At 43.2% G+C, this 21,099-nt stretch overlaps 1 protein-coding gene across 2 annotated transcripts in view; it reads left to right on the forward strand.

Annotated features, from left to right (window-relative positions):
* Positions 1-378: 378 nt before the first annotated feature.
* Positions 379-21,099, forward strand: part of INTS4 (integrator complex subunit 4) — a 36,293-nt gene continuing 15,572 nt past the window's right edge. The window contains exons 1-15 of one of the 2 annotated variants that reach the window (XM_071556951.1): positions 379-453; positions 1,227-1,421; positions 3,937-4,054; positions 4,741-4,847; positions 5,032-5,217; positions 7,045-7,095; positions 7,750-7,838; positions 8,096-8,216; positions 8,680-8,751; positions 9,769-9,943; positions 11,768-11,973; positions 14,275-14,417; positions 15,314-15,429; positions 18,949-19,082; positions 20,358-20,515. In XM_071556951.1, coding sequence (XP_071413052.1) covers positions 400-453; positions 1,227-1,421; positions 3,937-4,054; positions 4,741-4,847; positions 5,032-5,217; positions 7,045-7,095; positions 7,750-7,838; positions 8,096-8,216; positions 8,680-8,751; positions 9,769-9,943; positions 11,768-11,973; positions 14,275-14,417; positions 15,314-15,429; positions 18,949-19,082; positions 20,358-20,515 — 1,925 coding nt within the window. In that variant the 5' untranslated portion in view covers positions 379-399. The remainder of the gene's footprint in view (positions 454-1,226; positions 1,422-3,936; positions 4,055-4,740; positions 4,848-5,031; positions 5,218-7,044; positions 7,096-7,749; positions 7,839-8,095; positions 8,217-8,679; positions 8,752-9,768; positions 9,944-11,767; positions 11,974-14,274; positions 14,418-15,313; positions 15,430-18,948; positions 19,083-20,357; positions 20,516-21,099) is intronic. The other variant, XM_071556958.1, reaches the window with a different exon arrangement.

Consider the following 21,099-nt stretch of genomic DNA (forward strand, 5'->3'; position numbering starts at 1 on the left):
CCGGGGCTGACCCTGCTGAGCATCCGAGATGTGACGGGATGGGATGGCAGGGAGGCATTGAACTGCCAGCGGACGGTCCCACTGAGACTGGAACTCAGGTCCTTGGGATTCAGAGTCCAGAGTGCTCTCCTTTATACCACGGGACCGCCAACTCGATATATATACTTCTGATATTTTAATTTATATCGCTATATGATCTTTATACGGTCTCGAGTCGAACAGCAGCGGTCCCGAGGGGGTGCTGTGGAGGAGGACGGTGCAGGAACCTGCCATCCCTGGCCCCGTCCCAGGACCACGAGAGCTCCCGGCACCACCGAGCGCGGCCTCGGCCGGAAAGGGTGGCCCTTCCCCGCGGCCCCTCCCCGGGCCCCTCTACGGTTCCTGTTCCGGAGCGGCGCCATGGCGGCGCACCTGAAGAAGCGGGTTTATGAGGAGTTCACCAAGGTGGTCCAGGTGGGTCTGGCCGGGCATGAGCTCTGCCGTGCGGCGGGAGATGCTGGTGGGTGAGGCGGAGCTGTGAGGAAACCCCCCGGGGCCGAGCCTGGGAGCGCCGTCCGCCCGCCCACCGGGCCTCGGGAAATGTCCCGAGGGGGGCTGGAGACGAGCAGGTCGGGTCCGCGCCGGGTTTAGGGAGGCTGGAGCTGCCTGGAGGTGGGAGGGCTGCGGGAGGGGAGGATGTCTCTCTCAGGAGCGACCTGGGGAGGGCCGCGAGTGCTGCGAGGCAGGACGCGGCTTCCCCCAGCCCGGGACTGGGGAAGGCAGCACAGCGAGTTTCTGGGCTGCTCCAGGCCGGTGGACAGAGGAGAAATCATGTGTGCCTTGAGTTGGTTGTCTGGTGTTGGAAGCAGCAGGGTTTGTCCCGGGCTGGGGTGGGGAGAGGCCACGTTTGCCGGGAACAGAGGCTGTAGAGGGGTCAGAGTGTGCTCCTTCCTGAGACAGCCGGGAGAGATGTGTGCCTTCCCGAGACAGGTGAGGGAGGTGCGTGCCTTCCCGAGACAGGTGAGGGAGGTGCGTGCCTTCCCGAGGTGTGTGCCTTCCTGAGACAGGTGAGGGGGATGTGTGTGCCTTCCTAAGACAGGTGAGGGGGATGTGTGTGCCTTCCTGAGAGCTGAGAGAGGCTGCTGACTGTGTAGCACACGGGAGCTTCCTTAGGTTTCCCATGGTGAGTTTGGGAAGAAGTGTGTCAGGATTTGCTCTGTTTCTGAGCCGTGCCCCTCTGCCCACAGCAGCCACACGAGGACCTGTCCACCAAGAAGCTGCGGCTGACCAAGCCCAGCAAGTCGGCGGCGCTCCATGTGGACCTGTGCAAAGCCACCTCGCCTGCAGATGCCTTGCAGTACCTGCTCCAGTTTGCCAGGAAACCCGTGGAAGTGGAGAGCGTGGAAGGGGTTGTCAGGATCCTGCTGGAGCATTACTACAAGGTGGTGAAGCTGGGAGCCAAGCATGCTTGCTCCTTCTGGTCTTGTTGCCTTGGTGTGGGATGTGGACCAGGGAGTCACAGGCTCCTGTGTGGCTGAGTTGCCAACACCCTGGGCTGGTGGGTGCCCTGCATAAGGAGAGTGAGTGACTGTAGCCCTTTCCCCAAGTGATTTCTGATTGTGTTACTTGGTCCCTTTGCTGTTGGTTTCTGAACCCTGTGACAAGGATGTGACAGTGTTATCCCTGCACATGCCCTGTGAGGTGACTTGTAAGTTAACTTGACAAAGGACAAAAGACATGTCAAGTTTTCCAGGGAGCCTGGCTGTCCAGAGCTGTTTCAGCTTTATTTAAATCCTTCCTGACTGATGTTTCCTTCCCTTGCTCCTAGTTTTTTCTAGCAGTGAAGAAAAGTTTTAGCTATTGCTTCTGCTGTGAAAAAAGCACTTTTAGAACCGTAAAATGACTTGAGTTGGAAAGGACCTTAAAGACTATCCAGTTCCAACTCCCCTGCCATGGGTAGGGACACCTTCCACTAGACCAGGTTGCTCAAAGCCCTGTAAAACCTGACCTGGAACACTTACAGGGACAGGGCAGCCAGAACTTCCCTGGGCACCCTGTTCCAGTGTCTCACCACCCTGACAGTCAATAACTGTGTCCTAATATCTGATCTAAATCTACTCTCTTTCAGTTAAAATCTACTCCGTCTTGTCCTGTCACTCCATGCCCTTGGGAAAAGTCTTTCTTCATCTTTTTTCTAGGCTCTCTTCAGTTACTGGAAGGCTGCAATTAGGTCACCCCTAAACTGTCTCTTTTCCAGGCTGGATAATCCCAATTCTCTCAGCCTTTCCTTGTAGGAGAGGTCCTCCATCCCACAGATGATAAAATGATGCTTCTGAAAAACTTTTCAACAAAAAAAATACTAGCAGCAGAATAACAGAAGTTATTTTGTTATTATTGTAGTACACTTCACTTGACAAAGTAAAACTTCATTGCATTTGGCAAAGCTGCACTGTAGGCTGAAACATTTCTCATGAATATCCTTGTGCTGTAATGTCTTTCTTTTTACAATTGGGTTTAATTTGCTTTGAACTTACACTAACAAACTCTTAAGTTGCATTTTCTCCCTTTCTGTACTTTTCCTGCTTTGGCTTATGAGTTGAGACATTTTTTTGATGGGAACTTATTTTTGTCATTGGACTAGTCCCCCTTCACAAGAGTGTGCAACTTAAAGGACTTAATCTGATAATCTTACGGGAAGAAAACTGCAGGGGATCAATTTCTTCTCCCAAGTAACAAGTGACAGGACAAAAGGGAATGGCCTCAAGTTGTACCAGGGGAGGTTTGGATTGGATATTAGGAAAAATTTCTACACTGGGAAGGTTGTCAAGCACTGGAATGGGCTCCCCAGGGAGTGGTGGAGTCACCATCCCTGGAAGGATTTCCAAGACATGTAAAATGTGACACCTGAGAACATGGTTTAGTCCTGGCCCTGACAGTGCTGGGTTAATGGTTGGACTTGATGATCTTGGAGATCTTTTCCTCTAAACAGAAACCTGACCTTGTAAGCTGTAACTGCAGTGGAAGTTGTGTGGTCATTTATTTGTTTGTAATGTCTCTGTTTTGTTCAAGATGGTGCCGTAGCCTCCTGCTCCTTCGTCCCTGTGTATTTTGATAGGGCAGTCCCCATGCAGTCCTCATGGCCTCTGAAATGGATCAGAAAAATAATCTGCTTTTCCCTTTCTCTCCCTTTTCCCATCCACCATTCCCGTGTCTCTGCTGACAGTTGTATGAGTGCAGCTGAGCAGGGAGCATGCTGGGGTGTGTGAGGGAAAGCTGAGGGCACGATATTGTGAGCTGGTGTTGCTGTAAGTGATGGTGTGTCATCAAACAGTGGCTTGTGGTGATCCTGCAAGCACTTTCATGATTTCTGAGGGTGGTTGGGATGGAAGGCTCGAGGCACCTTCACTTACTGGTGTTTTAGTTGTGGAGACAGTGATCAAACCTGCAGAGTAAAAGGGGAGCTTTCACTGGTTTCCTGTTGGAAAAGAAAAAGAAATGGAGCAAAAGCACCAGATGTGTAAATAACCCAATACTGTGGATATCCATGAATCCTACCACTGATGTGAGCAGTCCAGTGACAGTACCTGTTGTTCAAGCATGCAACTTTCACCCTGAAAAGAGAAAATGCTTCTCAGCTAAGCTGGGAAAGGGACGACTCCCATGGATGTCATGTTTGACAACCCTTTAAATTAGGAAAACTTTTTAAGTTTTTGAACAATATGAAGGTAATTTTGAGAAATTATGAGTGAAAGAATCAGTTTGCAATGTACTGAAAGCTGCCATGCAAACATTCTGGCATAGTTAGTTTTCTATGGAGTGTGCTGTGGACATGTGGAGGAGAAAGTAGCCTGAGAGTAAAATTCAGACCCTTGTGCTGAATTACGTGTTGGTCTTGCCTGTGTGTAGTGTTGTATGTTCTTCAGACATGTAAAATGGATGTGTGTTGTTTCCTTTTAGGAGAATGATGCCTCTGTAAGATTGAAGATTGCATCTTTGCTGGGCTTGTTGTCAAAGACTGACGGGTTTTCCCCAGACTGTATTATGGATGATGCCATCAACACACTTCAAAATGAGAGTAAGTTTCTCATTTTCAGGTGGTGCTTGAGGTCAAGGCAGAATCCTGCTGTCGAAGCCTTTGGTGTAGTGGCGGGGCCTTACATCTGAGGTGTATGATTTGGAATTGCTGCTCAGGGTGTTTATTTTCTGCTTTTGTGAATGCTGACAGACAATTGCATGTTCAGAGGAGAAGAAAAATGTTCCTCAGACCTGCCTGCTGTATATCCTTGTCCTAAGGGAACACAAGGTTTGCTTTTGCATCTCCATGTGAGAACTGTTGCTTCTGGAGTTTTCTGTTCTACAGGACAGTCTTGCTTAAAGTGGAATCCTGTTTGAAGAGGAGGTTTTTTTCTATCATGCTGCAGACCAGCTTATCAGGCTGTATCAACAGGACTGTAGACAGGTCAAGGGAGGGGATTTAATTCCTTTTACTCAGCACTGCTTAGGCCACATCTGGAATACCATATCCAGTTTTGGGCTCACTCAGACTAGTGCTGGTAAAGTTGAGTGAGTTCAGCAGAAGCACTGAGGTAGTTGAGGACTGGAGTATGTGATGTGTGCAAGGAGTGGCTGAGGGAGCTGAGCTTGTTCAGGCCTTGAAAGGAGATTTCAGGATGACCTTCCAAGCCCGTTCAGTCCGTGACCCTGTAGCTGGTAGGAGCTCAGGAAAGTGATAATGTGGCATTTCACTGTTTTGTTTTGCAGAGTCTCACCAAGTCCTCGCTCAGCTGCTGGACACCTTGTTAGTGATTGGCACAAAACTTCCAGAGAATCCATCTGTCAGGATGAGGCTGGTAGAGGTGGCCTGCAAGGTAAGGTGGCCTGCAAGAAAAACTGCCACAAGCTAAAAAGAAAGGTAGTCAGCATTTAAATCACTTTCATTTTTCTCAAACAACTGTTACAATAACTGTTTTTTTAAACGACTGGGAAACTTAATGTGATAAGTTGTTTCAAAGGGGTGAGAGAACAATAAGAATCTTTCCTTTTGTTCCACAGCATCTGACAGATTCTTCTCACGGTGTAAGAAATAAGTGTCTTCAGTTAATTGGTTGTCTTGGACCAGTGGAAAAAGGTGTTGCGAAAGAAGCTGAAAGTCAGGCTGCCAAAGATGTCCAGAAGATAATAGGAGATCATTTTAATGACCAGGACCCTCGTGTTAGAACTGCAGCTATAAAAGCCATGGTAAGTGTTGCTGGTACAGTGGAAGAAACAGTTTGGGGTTGTAAAAGAAAGCTGGTGGGGGCTGCAGCCTCATCTAGAGGTCTGAGTTAGAGAGTATTTAATTAGGTTAGTAGAAGTTCATTTAGTGTATCACAATCACCTGGAAAAATAAGCTAGGTCTTGAAATGTGAGAGTAATATGAGATCTCAAAGTGCGTTTAGTGTTTCATAGTAACTTCTGTTTCAGCTATAGCTGAAGGAGCTTTTCAATTTGTTCACTCTCTTGAGTGTATGTAGGCTCTTTCTTCTAAAGATAAATCTGTATTTCTTGATTTGGCATTGATTATCAGAACTACAATAAGCCACCAGTGCTCCAACATGCAGTGGGTGGCTGCTTGTGACAGGAAACCTGGGTGATAAGTCCAGAAAGAATAGTTTGTTTTAAAAGGTTTACATTTTGCCTCATGGTTGCACAGTTAGTGTTCTCTAACTGTCCGTGAAGTTTACTGGTTTTTTGTGTGGAAATCCTTCAGAAGTTTTCACCTTTGCAGAAATGCAAGCAAAGACCATGCATTTGAAAGTGTTGCATAATAATGCAAGTTGCCTGTGAGCACATAAACATACAGAAGTTGCTCTATTACCTTGAAAGGTTATAATAATATCTAATCTAAAGTGATGGTCAACAGGGCTATTTGAGTTAGTGATGAAACTCCAAAGAAGGAAGGAGATTGCATTTGAGGAGATCAGATTGCACTTGGATCTGTCTGGGATCTCCCTCTGCTGGAGGTTGCATTTATTCTTCACAGAATCATAGACTCATTTAGGTTAGAAAAGACGTGTAAGATCGGTGAGTCCAACCAGCACTGACAAGCCCACCACTAAACCATGTCCCTAAGAGCCACATCAACTTTTTTTCGAAATCCTTCCAGGGGTGGTGGTTCCACCACTGGCCTGAGCAGCCTCTTGCAGTGCTTGTCAGCCACTTCTGTGAAGAAATTTTTCATAATACCCAATTTAAACTTCCAGTTTCTGTCAGTACAACGTTTTTAAAGTAATTTGCATGATTTTTACAATGATGTTCCGTCAGATCCATAGTAAGATTTATGACCTTGAATGTACAATTATAGCACAGAGAAAACTGTGTTTCTGTGGTTTGAAGCATGGAACATCCTAACTGAATGCAGGGTCATTAACTACTTTTAGGGTTCTTGATCATAGTTTCCCTTGCTACTGTGTTTGTGGGTTTTGGATTTTTTTCTTTAATTTGGTGTTGTACTTTGAAGAAGTGGATAATAGTGAAGAAAATGTTTCTTTTTGACTATATTCAACCAGATGTTATCCCTTTATTTGTAAGTCAGATTCATGATACTGCCTTATTCCAGATAGAAGCAATGTTTTGTGGGACTCCTTTTGCTGTTCCTCTGGTTCGGTAATTGAAAGATTTGCAAGGCATGAAACCTCAATGCTGCTTTTGGATCCATATTTCAGGAATGATACTAAACTAATTTTTTTGAGGATTCCTACATCTGTTTTAACTGTGGTTGAACATGGCTAACATTAAACAATGTTTTGAAGTTTGGGAGAATGAACAGTCAGTGTATTTATAGAAATTGTATTTTTCTAATCAGTCAACATATGAATGGCTCTGAAGTTAAAAAGTTATACTAAGGTTAAGAGTATTATTTAAAATACTAATGGTTAAGGTAATGTAATATTTTAATTATATCGGCAGCAAGAAATGCAAGCAGCAAGAAATTTACTCAAAATAGAAAAAATGGTGAAAAATTAGTCTGTATCACTTAAACATATAGTTTTACTTTCTTGCATTTTGGGGTTTTTTTCCCTGTAGCTGCAGCTTCATGAAAGAGGATTAAAGCTACAGCAGGCTATTTACAGCCAGGTAAGCACTTGTATTAATTTGGGGGTTTTTTTGTACGTGTGTACATACCTTTCTTTTTAAATTCTGTGCCAGTGTGCTTTGAGAGGAGGAGGGCACTGAGCAGAGGAGGAGTATTTTGAACTTCAGTTGCCTGTATTCCTTATAGTCCTATGACACAAAGTGAAAATAAAAGTGTATTTTGCATCCATTGTGCATAAATGCACTAAAACATATGCTTTGATATATATTGCTTATTGGGGAGATAATCATGGGAAAGGCAAGGCATGATGTAATCATTACTGTCAGCTGGTAGTAAGTCTTGAAGTCTTAAATCCTTGTTCATTGGGGAGCACACATGAAGCCTGTATTTGTTATGTCAGTCAGGCTGTGCAGCCGGAGCCTGTATCAAATCAGTTCTGTTCCAGTTCTGTTCATCCTCCCTGCACGGTACAGGCAACTCCAGAGTTCTACAGCATGTGCCTGATTGACTTTATTAGGACTAATCTGCCTGATCAAACTTGGAAATACTGGGGAGTAGAAGGGAAGACTGAATTCATCTTGACTTTCAATGTGTCCTTAGTTGTTCGTGGTCAGGGTGCTGATTGCACTGGGGGAAGTGAATGACAGCTCAGGTGCAGATGTTTCAGGTGTATTGGAGTGTGAATCTTCTTTCAGGCCTGCAAGCTGTTGGCAGATGATTATGAACAGGTTCGGAGTGCTGCAGTTCAGCTAATTTGGGTCCTCAGTCAACTTTACCCTGAAAGGTATGTAATGAATGCAGAGTATTGGCCAAGCAATCATCCTGATCCTGAGAGTTTTGTGCTAGTTACTTTGAGGAGCAGCTGTTAGAGAACTGATTTGTACAAACTGCTGATACCAGATAAGAATGCACTGATGCTGTGAAGTTTTGGGTTCTGGTGTTTGTTGTACATCTATAAGAATTCAGCATAGTTGTTTCTCACTTGATGCCATCCAGTATGGAATACAATCAACAAACTGATAACATGTTTCTCTACATTAGCATTGTCCCGATTCCTTCTTCTAATGAAGAAATTCGCTTGGTTGATGATGCCTTTGGAAAAATCTGTCATATGGTTAGTGATGGTTCCTGGGTTGTTAGAGTACAGGCTGCTAAGTTATTGGTGAGTTGCATTCTTTTCTTCTCTAGCTGAGAGTAATTCCTCTTAAATTATTTCACTTTTCATATGTATTTCAAAAGAAATGGGAGAATGTTTAAAAACTGTATGGGTAAATTTCTACCAAAATTCTGGAGATGAAAGAATGAGAGAGGTTGAAGAAACCCAACAGTTTCTCAGCTGAACTACGCAGTGATTCTTTCCTTGAGTATCCAAGAGAAAAAACAAGCACTGCCCCTACTTCTCCAGCACAGGACAAGTAAACAAACTAAACTTGGGAAAAGGTGATGTTCTGACTGTTTTAAGTACACTTCTTTAGATTCTGACTTAGAGTAGTATCAGGTAGTGTATAAAGCTGTTGGAATGAGCGGGTAAGATTGGATGCTGTGTTGGGTTAAGTCAGGAAATTACATGGTGCAATTTAGAACAATCCTGTTTCTTTCTTTTGATTTTTGGTTTTTTTCCTTAGGGTTCTATGCAACAAGTTAGCTCCCATTTCTTAGAGCAGACCCTTGACAAGAAGCTCATGTCAGATCTGAGGGTATGTATATGTTTGGGTTTGTTTTTCCGTGTGTAGGTACTAAAATCACACACGAGGTATGTTAATGCTGAGTGTGTCTGTTCACCTTGTCCTTGCATCTGGGCTACCGAGAGTTAAGTGATGATGACAGGTTTTCTTTTAGATTAAAGTCAATGAAGTAATTGCTAGTTTTAGATTTCATTAGCTGAGCATGTAATAAACAGCTCTAGGCTATTCAGGTTTTGCAACAGCTGAGAGGGAAATGTCTGTGGTGTTCTGACAGGTTTGAGCCAAAAGTCTTTCTTTATTGTGTATGGGAAAGATTGCATCCTAGTTTTAGGAGCAAGCTGATGGAAGAACTGACCACTAGACACTTCAAAAGACATGAGTAGCTAAAGGCTACTGAGCCCTACAAGCAAAGTTTTTTAGTAAAATTCCTTTCTTTAATATACATGCTCGAGGTTATGGTGTTCAATTTTTTCTGTCTGTAAAAGAGTGAGGAAGCTAGACCTGCTAGTTTTTGTGGGCTGCTTTATAAAGGCTGTTAAAATAAGTGCTGCACACGTTGATTTAGAGTGTGGGGGGAAGGAGATAATCCAGCAAACATGCTGAGTGAATATCGCATTTTACACATTGCTGAACTCTGGATAGTATTGATAGTCATTAAAGTATTTAATTGCAGTTTAACAAGTTGAACTGCAAACTGATAGCATTTTTGCAGATCAGTTATTGACTTCTTTACTAGGTGAGCCTTTGTTCTGACCCAGTTTGACTGTTTTTACAACAGATGTCTAAGAATCTGTTAATTAAATTATATTCATTATTATCCTTTTCCAATATCACAAATGAGAAGAGTTGCTGTCATTTAGAGTCGTAGAAGGGAAGGTAGTGCTTGATTACTTCCTTAGCATTGTGTGTCTGTCAGTGTAGCTGGATAGATGCAGGCATCTCTTTTCAGATCCAGTAAAGCCATTTGATATTTTGTTTGGTCATCTTGTAAAGTTTACGTGGTTGTAACTGAGACACTTGTTTGGACAGAGGAAGCGCACGGCGCATGAACGAGCCAAGGAACTGTACAGCTCTGGGGAGTTTTCAAGTGGCAGAAAGTGGGGAGATGACGCTCCTAAAGAAGAAATTGATACTGGTGCTGTAAACTTGATTGAATCAGGAGCTTGTGGGGCTTTTGTTCATGGCCTGGAAGATGAAATGTATGGTAAGTGTTAATTTACTGTGGAACAGCTAAAGGGGATGTGTGCTGGCTGATAAGCTTTGGGTTTTAGCTGGGGTTTTTTTTGGTCAGAGTAGATCACTTGACCCTTGTGTCCGAGTTTCTTTAGCAAATTGTGGACTTTGGGGTGGTGAGGGTTTATTCCATCGTGATCTCTGATACGGCATGGATGTTCCTGAGCTCCTAGATTTGGCTGTAGCACTGACCATGCTGATGGCCTCAGGAAAGTCTGTGCTACCCTTCCCAGCTCAAGTTTCCCATAGGTGAAGTTTTGTATTTCTTAAAGCTATTGAGAGTGGCTGGTATGTGCATAGAACCATTCAGATTTCAAGCTCTGAGTGTTATTCCTGCATTTGCCCTTAATGTTACTGCAAGGATGAGGTTAAGTTAGAAAGTACAAAACCACTGTAACAAAAATATTGCTGTATATTGTATTGTAAAAGCTGGTTTATTGTTCCTTGACTCCTTCAAATAAAAACATGTATTCCTAATTGCTAAACTCTCCCTGAAGCTTGAAGATGCAGCTTTCTTTTTTTTTCCTGAGTAACAGTAAAAAAGTTTTCACTGGTTCAGTCCATTGACCTGTGAAACATCCTCCAGTTTTCATCCCATAGGTCTTGTGGCAGTTATGGTGCTTTTGAGGAACATGGATGAAAGTGGACAGGTGTGGACTATACGTAGGTCTTTGAATAATGTAGACCTCTTCCTCCACTGCAGCATTTTTAAATACTGCTGCACTTTCCCTGACTTGCAAAGCTGCTCCATCTCTTGTAACTTAAATCTGAATTAGTGTGTCAGCTTATGAGAGCAATATTGGCAAAATGTTTCTCTTCTTGTAATACCATGGTCTTAATGACCATGGAGACTCGTAGTTATGGCAAAAGCTTCATTCCTGACTAAGCAGAGGTCTTGCTGTGTGTGCATTTTTTTGCTTAATCAAGATCATGGGTAGTCAAACATGTTCTTTAAGAGCAATAGTCCTAAAAGCTGTGCACAAGTTTTATGTAAATGTTTTCAAAATGAGCTGATTTGAATGAAAAACAGAATTGTGCTTAAAACAACATTTGTAAGGCATCAGACATCAAATTAATTATCATTTTTATGATCGTCTTACGGAAACTAAGGAGGATGGCTGTAATAGGGAAGAGAATCTTCTGTCCGCTTAAACTTCTTCTATTTGCCTATTCTTCAAATTCCTGCAATGTTTTACAGCATAAATGTACTCTGGATGCTTTCTGATGCTATTTTTACTGAAGTTCAAGTACGTGTAATGTTTAGGTGGCACCTTTTTCCTTTTGAGGAATCTGAAGTCACAAAGCAGAGGAATTTCATTCTGTTTGCTGCCAAAATGTTGATTCCCCTGGGCTTTTCAGCAATTCATAAAGTGCTGCATAGCAAGTTAAAAATGCCGTGAAAACTCCAAGCAATTACAATGTCAGGAAGAATAAAACAACTAGAGTTTAATTAACTAAATTAGTTTGCTTAAGATACCAAGGTTAATGCTACATTTGCAAAACACACTGTGTAATACTAACTGCTGGGTTGGAGACCTCTTTTTCACCTGCAGGACCCTCTTGCAACAGCACGGACTGTATTAGAGGTGAGACCTTTGATTTGAAGACTTGCCTGTGTCAAGGCCCCCACTGACACGGGTCCCTGCTTAGGTTCCATTGTCCTCACCATTTCTTTGGCATCTCTTGTCCTTAGCCCAGTCCTTGAGCAATACAAGACCTGGCTGTTGGATGTATGTCCTTTAAGCAGAACAGTTTTAATTCCTTTGTGATTAATTCCCTCCTTGTCTCTGAACAGAGGTTCGAATTGCTGCGGTTGAAGCCCTCTGTATGTTGGCTCAGTCCTCACCTTCTTTTGCGGAGAAGTGCCTGGATTTTTTGGTTGACATGTTTAACGATGAGATTGAGGAGGTGAGATTGCAGTCAATACACACAATGAGAAAGATTTCCCACAATATCACACTGCGGGAAGACCAGCTGGATACTGTGTTAGCAGTCTTGGAGGTAAGAAATTCTTGAGGAGGGAAAAAATTGCATTCCTGCCTGCTTTGGGATGCTTAAATCTGTACTGCTAATCAGTCCCTTCCTCTGAGGACAAACCAACCTTTTCTGTTTGTTTTTTTTTTACTCTTGTAACACCCCCAAAAGCTCCTAAACTCTAGTAGTTTGTAATCCCCAGGACAACAGAATACTTGTAAATTAGATGAATTTTAGATAAAAACTCTTCCCTTGATTACTGTGCCGTTGCCTCACATGTCTTTCCTTCAGTCTTGTGTTGTGGTCCAGCACTCTCTGTACCACTTCATGTTGAACACAACTTCATTTCCCTTCTGTTTTGTTTGCTCAGCTGCTTCAACTGCACCTTTGCTTACCAAGCAGAGCTGGGTCACGGGCCCGAGATCTCTCTTCTGGCTGTTTCAGAGAGTTTGTTACCATGCTCTCCAGTGTAATTTTGGGTTTTCCCAGCCAGCATCTTCCTAGTCAGTGCTAAGCCAAGATTCAGGGAACAGCATGAGTCAGCTGCTGTTCCTGGTTGATGAGGCTGATCTAGAAAGAGGAAGAGATTCTAGTTGTATGAATGGTACTGGGTTACACTGCCTCCCCTCAGACCTGATTTATTTGCTGAACTGTAGCCTCTGAAGCATGTTTTCTTGAATCTGCTGCACATGGTAGGCAAGTTTCTCCTTTTGAAACATGTCCAAGCCTTGGGCAGTGCTGCAGATCCACTGCTTGTCTCTTCACCTGCAGTTTGCTTGACCCAGGGCAGCAATGGCTTCTTCCAGTTGTGCCCCAGGAAGAAGTAAGCTAACTAAGCATTTTATCATTCCGTAACAATTGCCATGGAATAGGATCTGATTTTACAAATGCAGCAGTGAGCTTTAGGTGCCTCACATTTTTATGTTGCTGTTTACATTTGTTTAATGTCCTGGTTAGACTGGGTTCTTCTGTGCTGACACACCATCTATGATAAATCCTGCACATACTGTAGTTTATTTTATCATAATTATTACCAGGTATTAGGTTAGATCAAGTCAAAAGAATTATTAACATTTTAATGGATTTGTCTGATTCTGAAAGGTGCTTGCTCACTTTCTGTAAAATCTGTCTTCTAGTACTAAAATAAAGGCTATGGAAAATAGTATTAACTTTGGTGCCTAAATTTGTTCCAGTAGTGTAAATATGGAACAGTTTGGTGCAGGGGTAACTTCTGCTTTGACTTTATCTAAATAACTTTACCAGCTACTTCTTGTTTTTCTGACAGGCTTTGGATTTTGCTTTCCCTGTTGTCCTTGATCTCTGTCTCTTGAGTTGTGCTCACTTCTGTCCCTTCGTGGTCTTCTGCCTCGTTTGTCTCTGTACTGCCCTTCCAGTGGGCTGTATTAGTGGTCTGGAGTATTTTATGTCTGTGGTCACTTTGTTCCAGTCCCTGCAGTTTGTCTTCTCTTTGGTCATAGTCTCCACAAGCACCAAAACAAGGAGAGGCTGAGCAGTCCTCTGGGCTTTCGCCCACTGATCATGTGTTTGGCATTATTTCAGAGCCTTTACAAGAGGATTGATCCTTCTTTTTTGTAAGACAGTGATGAATGAGCTGTTGATACTTAGCAAATTATAATTTAAAGGCATATAAAACCCACCACTGAGAAGCATTCAGTTCTTGTGTCCTATTAAATTTTCACATTGTTTCCAGCAGTGCCATGCAAATACTCATAGCAAGGGAGTGTAATGCATGAATATGGAATGTTGAAGTGGGTTTTGGCAGAAGGAATGTAATTAATTAAGGTGGAATTCAGCCACTACTAAAATTATTGCAGTCTGTCCAGCCACTGATGTGTCCTCAGTGCTTACTCACACTCTCTGCAGGCTGGTGACCAGGTTAAAGGCTCGTGGAATTGAGCTCCCTGTGTTGAACGATTAAAGACTTCCCAGAAAATGATAAACCAATCTTTGGTGATTGTTTTGCTGAGTTACCCAGCACCTGGCTTTTCTGTTACTGCCCATTCCTAAGGGTACAACATCACCCAAACAAAGTAGTGATTTTTTTCCTCTGCTTGAGGAGATCAGTAGTGCAGCAGTTCCCATTCATTCCAGTAATTGAAGCACACGGTGGGATGAGACCAGGAGACCTTGCAGCACTTGCCTGGTCTGTCACTTCATCTGTGCATAGATTATAAACATGCACTGTTCTTCGCAGGCTTCTTTTTATAATTCAGCCAAGGAACAGAAACTGCCACCTTTAAAGAAAATGTGTGTGCAGGCACATCTCTCTCAGCACTCAACAGTGTCTGGGTTGGGTTTTTATTTTAGGATTCTTCAAGGGACATTCGGGAAGCGCTTCATGAACTGTTGTGTTGCACCAATGTTTCAACTAAAGAAGGCATCCATCTTGCACTGGTGGAGCTGCTGAAAAACCTAACCAAGTATCCCACAGACAGAGAATCCATATGGAAGTGAGTGGTGTTCATTGTCCTTGTGTGTCTGCTTATTTTCCTATTCTTTTTAGTAACCGAGGTGCTCGGAGATACCGAGCTTACTAAGGAGGCAGCAGGCATTGCAAATATAGAATCCTGTTCTCTGTGTTGTTGTTGATGCTTGTACTGGGAATCCAGAACTGGTGACCACTTCTCTATTACAAGCACTTAAAGCATTCCCAGAAAAGATGAATTCAATATTCAGTTTAAAACCTCATCTCCTCTATGCAACTGTTTTGTGCTTACTTGACACTGTGTTAAATAGTAATATTTACCAGCACTTGATTATATCAGTTGTGATAAGTGGATTGGCCACACGTCATTGTGCTGTTGGAGGGAATTTTTCTGTCTAAGCAAGAAGATTGAATGTTAGTGTGGGATTTTGGTGGTTGTTTAATGGAAGCAACCAAGGGAGTGATGCTCCCGCACACGTGGTTTGAGATGGAATTCTTAGGTATTATGGTAACACTTATTTTAGCCTGCTTTGACTTCCAGTGTACTTTTATGTTGTTTTTGGAGTTCAGTGGAGCCTGGGGGTATTTGGGGTTTTTACTTCCTCACGCCCCTATTTCTAAAGGAAAAAAAGACATTCATTTGTTAGCAGGTAGCATAAAAGCTTTTCCAAGGTTGTATAAGTATTTTGTGGACAGCTTAAATAAACAATTTTTATTACTGCTTGTTCTTTCAGTTTTCTTGGATCTTATCAAATATTAATACAAATAGTCAGTTGTGAATAAACAGTAGGCTTGAACAGTAGGATTTTCTTGCTGACTGGCATCTCAAAGTGCTGCTGCAACATAAAGTAATAAAGCTTTAAAATGTTGTGTTTTGAAATGTATATGGTTGCTAAGAAACATTTCAAACTGTATTTTCAGATGCTTGAAGTTCTTGGGAAGCAGGCACCCCACTTTGGTGCTTCCATTAGTCCCAGAGCTGCTGAGCACACATCCATTCTTTGACACTCCGGAACCAGACATGGATGACCCAGCCTGTATCTTTTTCATGAAGCCTGTTGATCACTTTGGCTGTCGTAAATTTTATTCGTATTTTCCTGATGCTCACATTTCTTAAAACATGTCAAACTGTAGCAGATAAACAATCCTGTAGCTATTTCTGAATCCCTTTGCACTTAGTTTTTTTACTCAGGAAGTAGTAGAGTAGCTGTTTCTTGGAACCATCTTCATAAACACCATTGGACTATAATTGGCCTTTTTTTTATGCTGTGATGAATAATCAAGCAATTTGCCAAAGTTTAGGCTTTGCAGACGAGTCCTTTGATGTAAAAACATTTGTCCAGTTTGCACTAGTTTTGAAAATGCTTTAGCTTTTAAGTAACAAGAGTGATTTTTCGTGTCTGTTTTCTTTATTTAAGGTAAAACTTCTGTTACCCTCACTGTTGTGCAATGTATAGAAGAGCACCATCTCTTGGTACAGCAGTGCCCAAATCCTCATAGTGCCTTGAATTTGTCATCTCTTTGAAATAATTCAGTATGAGAAATCCTTATATTAATGTTATTTCTTCTAGTGGTTTAGTATACAAACTAATCTGGGATTTTGCTGTACCCACTCCTCAGGGTGATGTGCAGCTACATCCAGTGAGGATGACTACATAGCTTTGGCCTTGTCACACGACACTGGAAAGCAGATAGGACACTCCGGAGGTTCTTTTTAATGTTGTCTCCTCTGTATTCATTGCAATTGCAGGCACAACCTCAAAGCCTCACTCAGATTAATTCTTAATGGGCTAATTTGTGTTATACCTCATGAAAGGTTATATGAGGGTTACATCGGGTACTGGTTGACAGGAAGCTCAGCATGAGCCAATGGTGTGCCCAGGTGGCCAAGAAGGCCAAGGGGATCCTGTCCTGTATGAAAAACAGCATGGCCAGCAGGACCAGGGCAGTGACCCTTCCCCTGTACTCTGCGTTGGTGAGGCCACACCTTGAGTGTTGTGTTCAGTTCTGGGCCCCTCAGTTCAGGAAAGATACTGAGGGGCTGGAGCGGGTCCAGAGAAGAGCAACAAGGATGGTGAAGGGACTGGAGCACAAGCCCTATGGGGAGAGGCTGAGGGAGCTGGGGTTGTTTAGCCTGGAGAAGAGGAGGCTTAGAGGTGACCTCATCACTGTCTAGAACTACCTGAAGGGAAGTTCTAGCCAGGTGGGGGCTGGTCTCTTCTCCCAGGCACTCAGCAACAGGACAAGGGGGACCGGGCTTAAGCTCTGCCAGGGGAAATTTAAGTTGGAGATCAGAAAAAAAAATTCTTTCCAGACAGAGTAATCAGGCATTGGAATGGGCTGCCCAGAGAGGTGGTGGATTCCCCATCCCTGGAGGTTTTTAAACTGAGATTGGCCGTGGCACTGAGTGCCATGATCTGGTAAAGGAACTGGAGTTGGACCAAGGGTTGGACTTGATGATCTCGGAGGTCTTTCCCAACCCAGTTGATTCTATGATTCTATTATTGTTACACCATTATCCTCAAATATAGGGGATAACTTGGAAATGCAATTTTTTTCAATGTTACACTCCTTGCTTCCCTTCTTTGTGACTGCAGAATATAATGTTATTTCTGACATGCTGAGACACATTGGACCGAAACCTTTCTCTGGAAGCTGCTCCTAATTTTTCTCACCAGTCACAGGCCATTGACCAGAAATTCTGTACAAATTAAATAAATACCTTGTGAGAATTGAAAAGAGTTAGAATCAGGTGAACAAATCCATAATTAGATGGTTTAGTAATAATTGAGTTAAGTTGTCCTGTGCGTTGAGAATTGAAGGAACATTACAGGGGGGAGAAGGCTGTTGTTAAACTCAGTGCACCTTCCTGTGCTGAACCATGGAAGATTATTTTAGAGAATGTTTTAGAGGTAACTTGACACCAAATTTTATGGACCTGTATTATGTGAAGACAGGCCTGCAAGCCAGAAGCTACAAGGTAGATGACAATGGTATGTTTCCAGTGTAAACTGATAATTAAACACATGATTTTGTTTCATGCACAGCACTTAGCAAATTTGAATCATAAAATCAATTGGGGTGGAAAAGACCTCAGAGATCATCAAGTCCAACCCTTGGTCCAACTCCAGTCCCTTTACCAGATCATGGCACTCAGTACCACGGCCAGTCTCAGTTTAAAAACCTCCAGGGATGGGGAATCCACCACCTCTCTGGGCAGCCCATTCCAATGCCTAATTACTCTCTCTGGAAAGAATTTGTTTCTGATCTCCAACTTAAATTTCCCCTGGCAGAGCTTGAGCCCGTGCCCCCTTGTCCTATTGCTGAGTGCCTGGGAGAAGAGACCAACCCCCACCTGGCTAGAACTTCCCTTCAGGTAGTTCTGGACAGTGATGAGGTCACCTCTGAGCCTCCTCTTCTCCAGATTAAACAACTCCAGCTCCCTCAGCCTCTCCCCACAGGAGAGGTTAGCTGAATAGCTTAAGCTGGAAATTTGTAAAGGATTCTGAGTAAAGAGCAGAAATTGGTTTGTCAGGTGAAACCCTTTTGCTTGGCAGCCCATGGATGCAGAAGATTTTTCAGGAGATGAGAGTGTAGGTTCAGTCCATTCTGTGGCTGAACCTGCTTCTTCCCTGAGTGCCCATTTGGGGAGGTACCCTGAGTGCCCCAATGATTGTAGGCCTTGCACTGGGATCCTTTCATGCGCTCCTGTTGTGAGGTCAGGCGTGTTGCAGGTGTCAGCCTTTGGGCTAACTGTGAGAGCCTTTGGTTGCTCCCTGTTTCTGTGGCTCTCACACTGTGAAAATGTGTTTTCTCTTTCAATATAATCTTCCCATGTTTGATTCTTTGAGTTACTTAAAGTCTGCATAGAGGGATGTTTTTCAGAGCATCTTAGGAAATGCAGCAGTTTTCAAAGACTTGGCCATAAATGAGTAATTTTGGGTGTTTTTTAGGTACCAAACAACCTGAGCAACCTGGTCTAGTGGAAGGTGTTCCTGCCTGTGGTAGGGGGATTGAAATTAGATGGTGTTTAAGGTCTCTTCCAACCCAAAGCATTCTCTGATTCTGTGATTCAAACTGAGAGGCACAGTGTAAGCTTTGAGGAAGAGTGAAGCTCCACCTGATGAGTCTGTTTGGCATTTATGATCCCTGGCTTCACAGATTCACAGACTATTCTGAGTTGGAAGGGACGCACAAGGATCATAGAGTCCAACTCTTAAGTCAATGGCCCACATAGGGGATTGAACCTTGGCATTATTACAACCAAGTTTTAACCAAGTGAGCTAATTCCTGTGTGTTGCCTCTGAGCCATTCCACACTGCTGGTAGCATCCTTCCTCCAGTATGGCTCATCCTGTATTGTTTTCTGTTTGTACTTGGTTTTCATCTGCTCAGACAATCATTTCTTCGGGTTTTGCTGAGTATTTTCCAACTATAAAGAACTTCATAGCTAAGTCCCAAGCAAAGAAAGGGTTGTTGAGTTGTTGTTGCTTTAACTTCGCATCCCTGAGGAGCTCTTCTTGCCATTGTTTTTCTTTAACAATCCATTTTCAATAGACATTGCTGTTCTGGTTCTGATTTTTAATGCTGCTAAAAGTTGCCCAACGATGCCTGCCCTGTTCTCTGATCATACATTCAGACATTACGCGTATCTTCGGGACAGCCTCTCTCATCTGGTCCCTCCATTAAGAGTAAGTTGAACCACTTTACTTTGCACTTTGCCACTCCCATGAATATTGCTGGTCTCTTCCATTTCTGTCTGTAACAATTCGTGCTAAAAGCTTTATCTCTTAAGCACCACATGAATTAGTATTGAAATGTGCATTAAGGCAGGAGAGACAAATGTTAAATTGTTACAATATGGATTTTGTAATATTTTGGGGAGAATAATAACATTATTGCTCTTAAGTGAGAGTAGCACGTTGTTTGCTGGTTAGGAAAGACTACTGGGAGAGCAGCATTCCTGGGAACTTCCTGTAGCTCTACCTGTGTGTGGGAAAAGGGAGCTTAGCCTTTGTAGATCTTCCAACATTTGACTTGTGTCATACCTTAATGGTTTACTTGTAGGTGAGATGGTGTTCCCTGATGCTTTGAAACATGTTTTCCTGCTTGGTAGTACAGGTGGGATTGAAGCTGGTCCTAAGTCTTACCATAGCTCATAAAATGAGTGGTGGTTTATGTGGTCTTGGACTTGCCTTGACTTCAAAGTGTCATAGTTAATAAATGAGGAAAATATTTCCATCAAGGGGATGTTGAAATTTAACCTGAGGATCTCGAGCTGCAAGTGGATTGTAAAATGGGGAGTATTAGCTAACAAAGATTCGGGGCCCCTCAGTTCAGGAAAGATATTGAGGGTCTGGAGTGGGTCCAGAGAAGAGCAACAAGGCTGGAGAAGGAACTGGAGCACAAGTCCTGTGGGGAGAGGCTGAGGGAGCTGGAGTTGTTTAGCCTGGAGAAGAGGAGGCTCAGAGGTGACCTCATCACTGTCTAGAACTTCCTGAAGGGAAGTTCTGGCCAGGTGGGGGCTGGTCTCTTCTCCCAGGCACTCAGCAATAGGACAAGGGGGCACAGGCTCAAGCTCTGCCAGGGGAAATTTAAGTTGGAGATCAGAAAACAATTCTTTCCAGAGAGAGTAACAGGCATTGGAATGGCCTTCCCAGAGAGGTGGTGGATTCCCCATCCTGGGAGGTTTTTAAACTTGAGATTGGTCGTGGCACTGAGTGCCATGATCTGGTAAAGAAACTGGAGTTGGACTCCAACTGGAGTTGGATCTCGGAGGTCTTTTCCACCCCAATTGATTCTATGATTGAAGATGCAGACTTGAAAGCCTTCTTATAAATTTTGAGTTTTAGAAATGAATTGGAGCTCTCAGTTTGTCACTGTTACATAATAAGACAGCATTTTACTATGTTATTATTTCTGTTAGACTTCTATCTTCTTTTGTTTATGTGTCCTTTCTTGTATAGTTGCCAGGTAGAAAGCTGGTGTCCTCCCCTGTCTCTCCCAGTATTACCCCACATGAGGATCCTTCCCAGCAGTTTCTACATCAGAGCCTGGAGAGGGTTTACAACCTCCAGCACCTTGACCCACAGGGCATACAGGAGCTGCTGGAATTTACCATCCGGTAAGGTTGCAAGCTGACTGTTCACGGAAGGATGGTTTAAGATTTCCATTTGTTCTGACACAGGTGCTTTGCTTCTGCATATGTACTTTGATATCAAGCACTTAACTTGAGCCTTCTAGAGACTGTTGGGATAAAAGAGTGTTCATGGCCTGTTTTAAATCAAACTGACAGTTTCACATCTGGCACTGCCCCTGTGTGCATTTTGGGGCAACATCTTTTCAGAGTGGGGTAAGAGTCAGGTGTTCTCTTGGACTGCTCACTTATGGTAAAATAAACTCTCAGTTTTTATAGTTTGTGGTTGACAGCCTTGTGTGTCATTTTCAGTTTTGTGTCTCTGTAAGAATTCCTCACTTTGATCACATTATTTGTAATACATGTGCACAAGGTTTATTTGTTTTGGTTTTGGGGGGGGGAGAGAGGTTGTCCCCTTTGCTCTTCTGTTTTCCAGGTCCTGTGACCTTTCATTCTGCAGAAGAGGACCTGATTCTGGTGCTTTGTTGGGTTCTCTTTGTCAGTCCCACTTACAAAGGACTCAGGCATTCTTCATTAGGGGCAAATCAGAGGGTTTTTCCTGACCCAGACAC

The sequence above is a fragment of the Pithys albifrons genome, chromosome 1 (assembly GCF_047495875.1).
Source record: "Pithys albifrons albifrons isolate INPA30051 chromosome 1, PitAlb_v1, whole genome shotgun sequence".
NCBI lineage: Eukaryota > Metazoa > Chordata > Aves > Passeriformes > Thamnophilidae > Pithys > Pithys albifrons.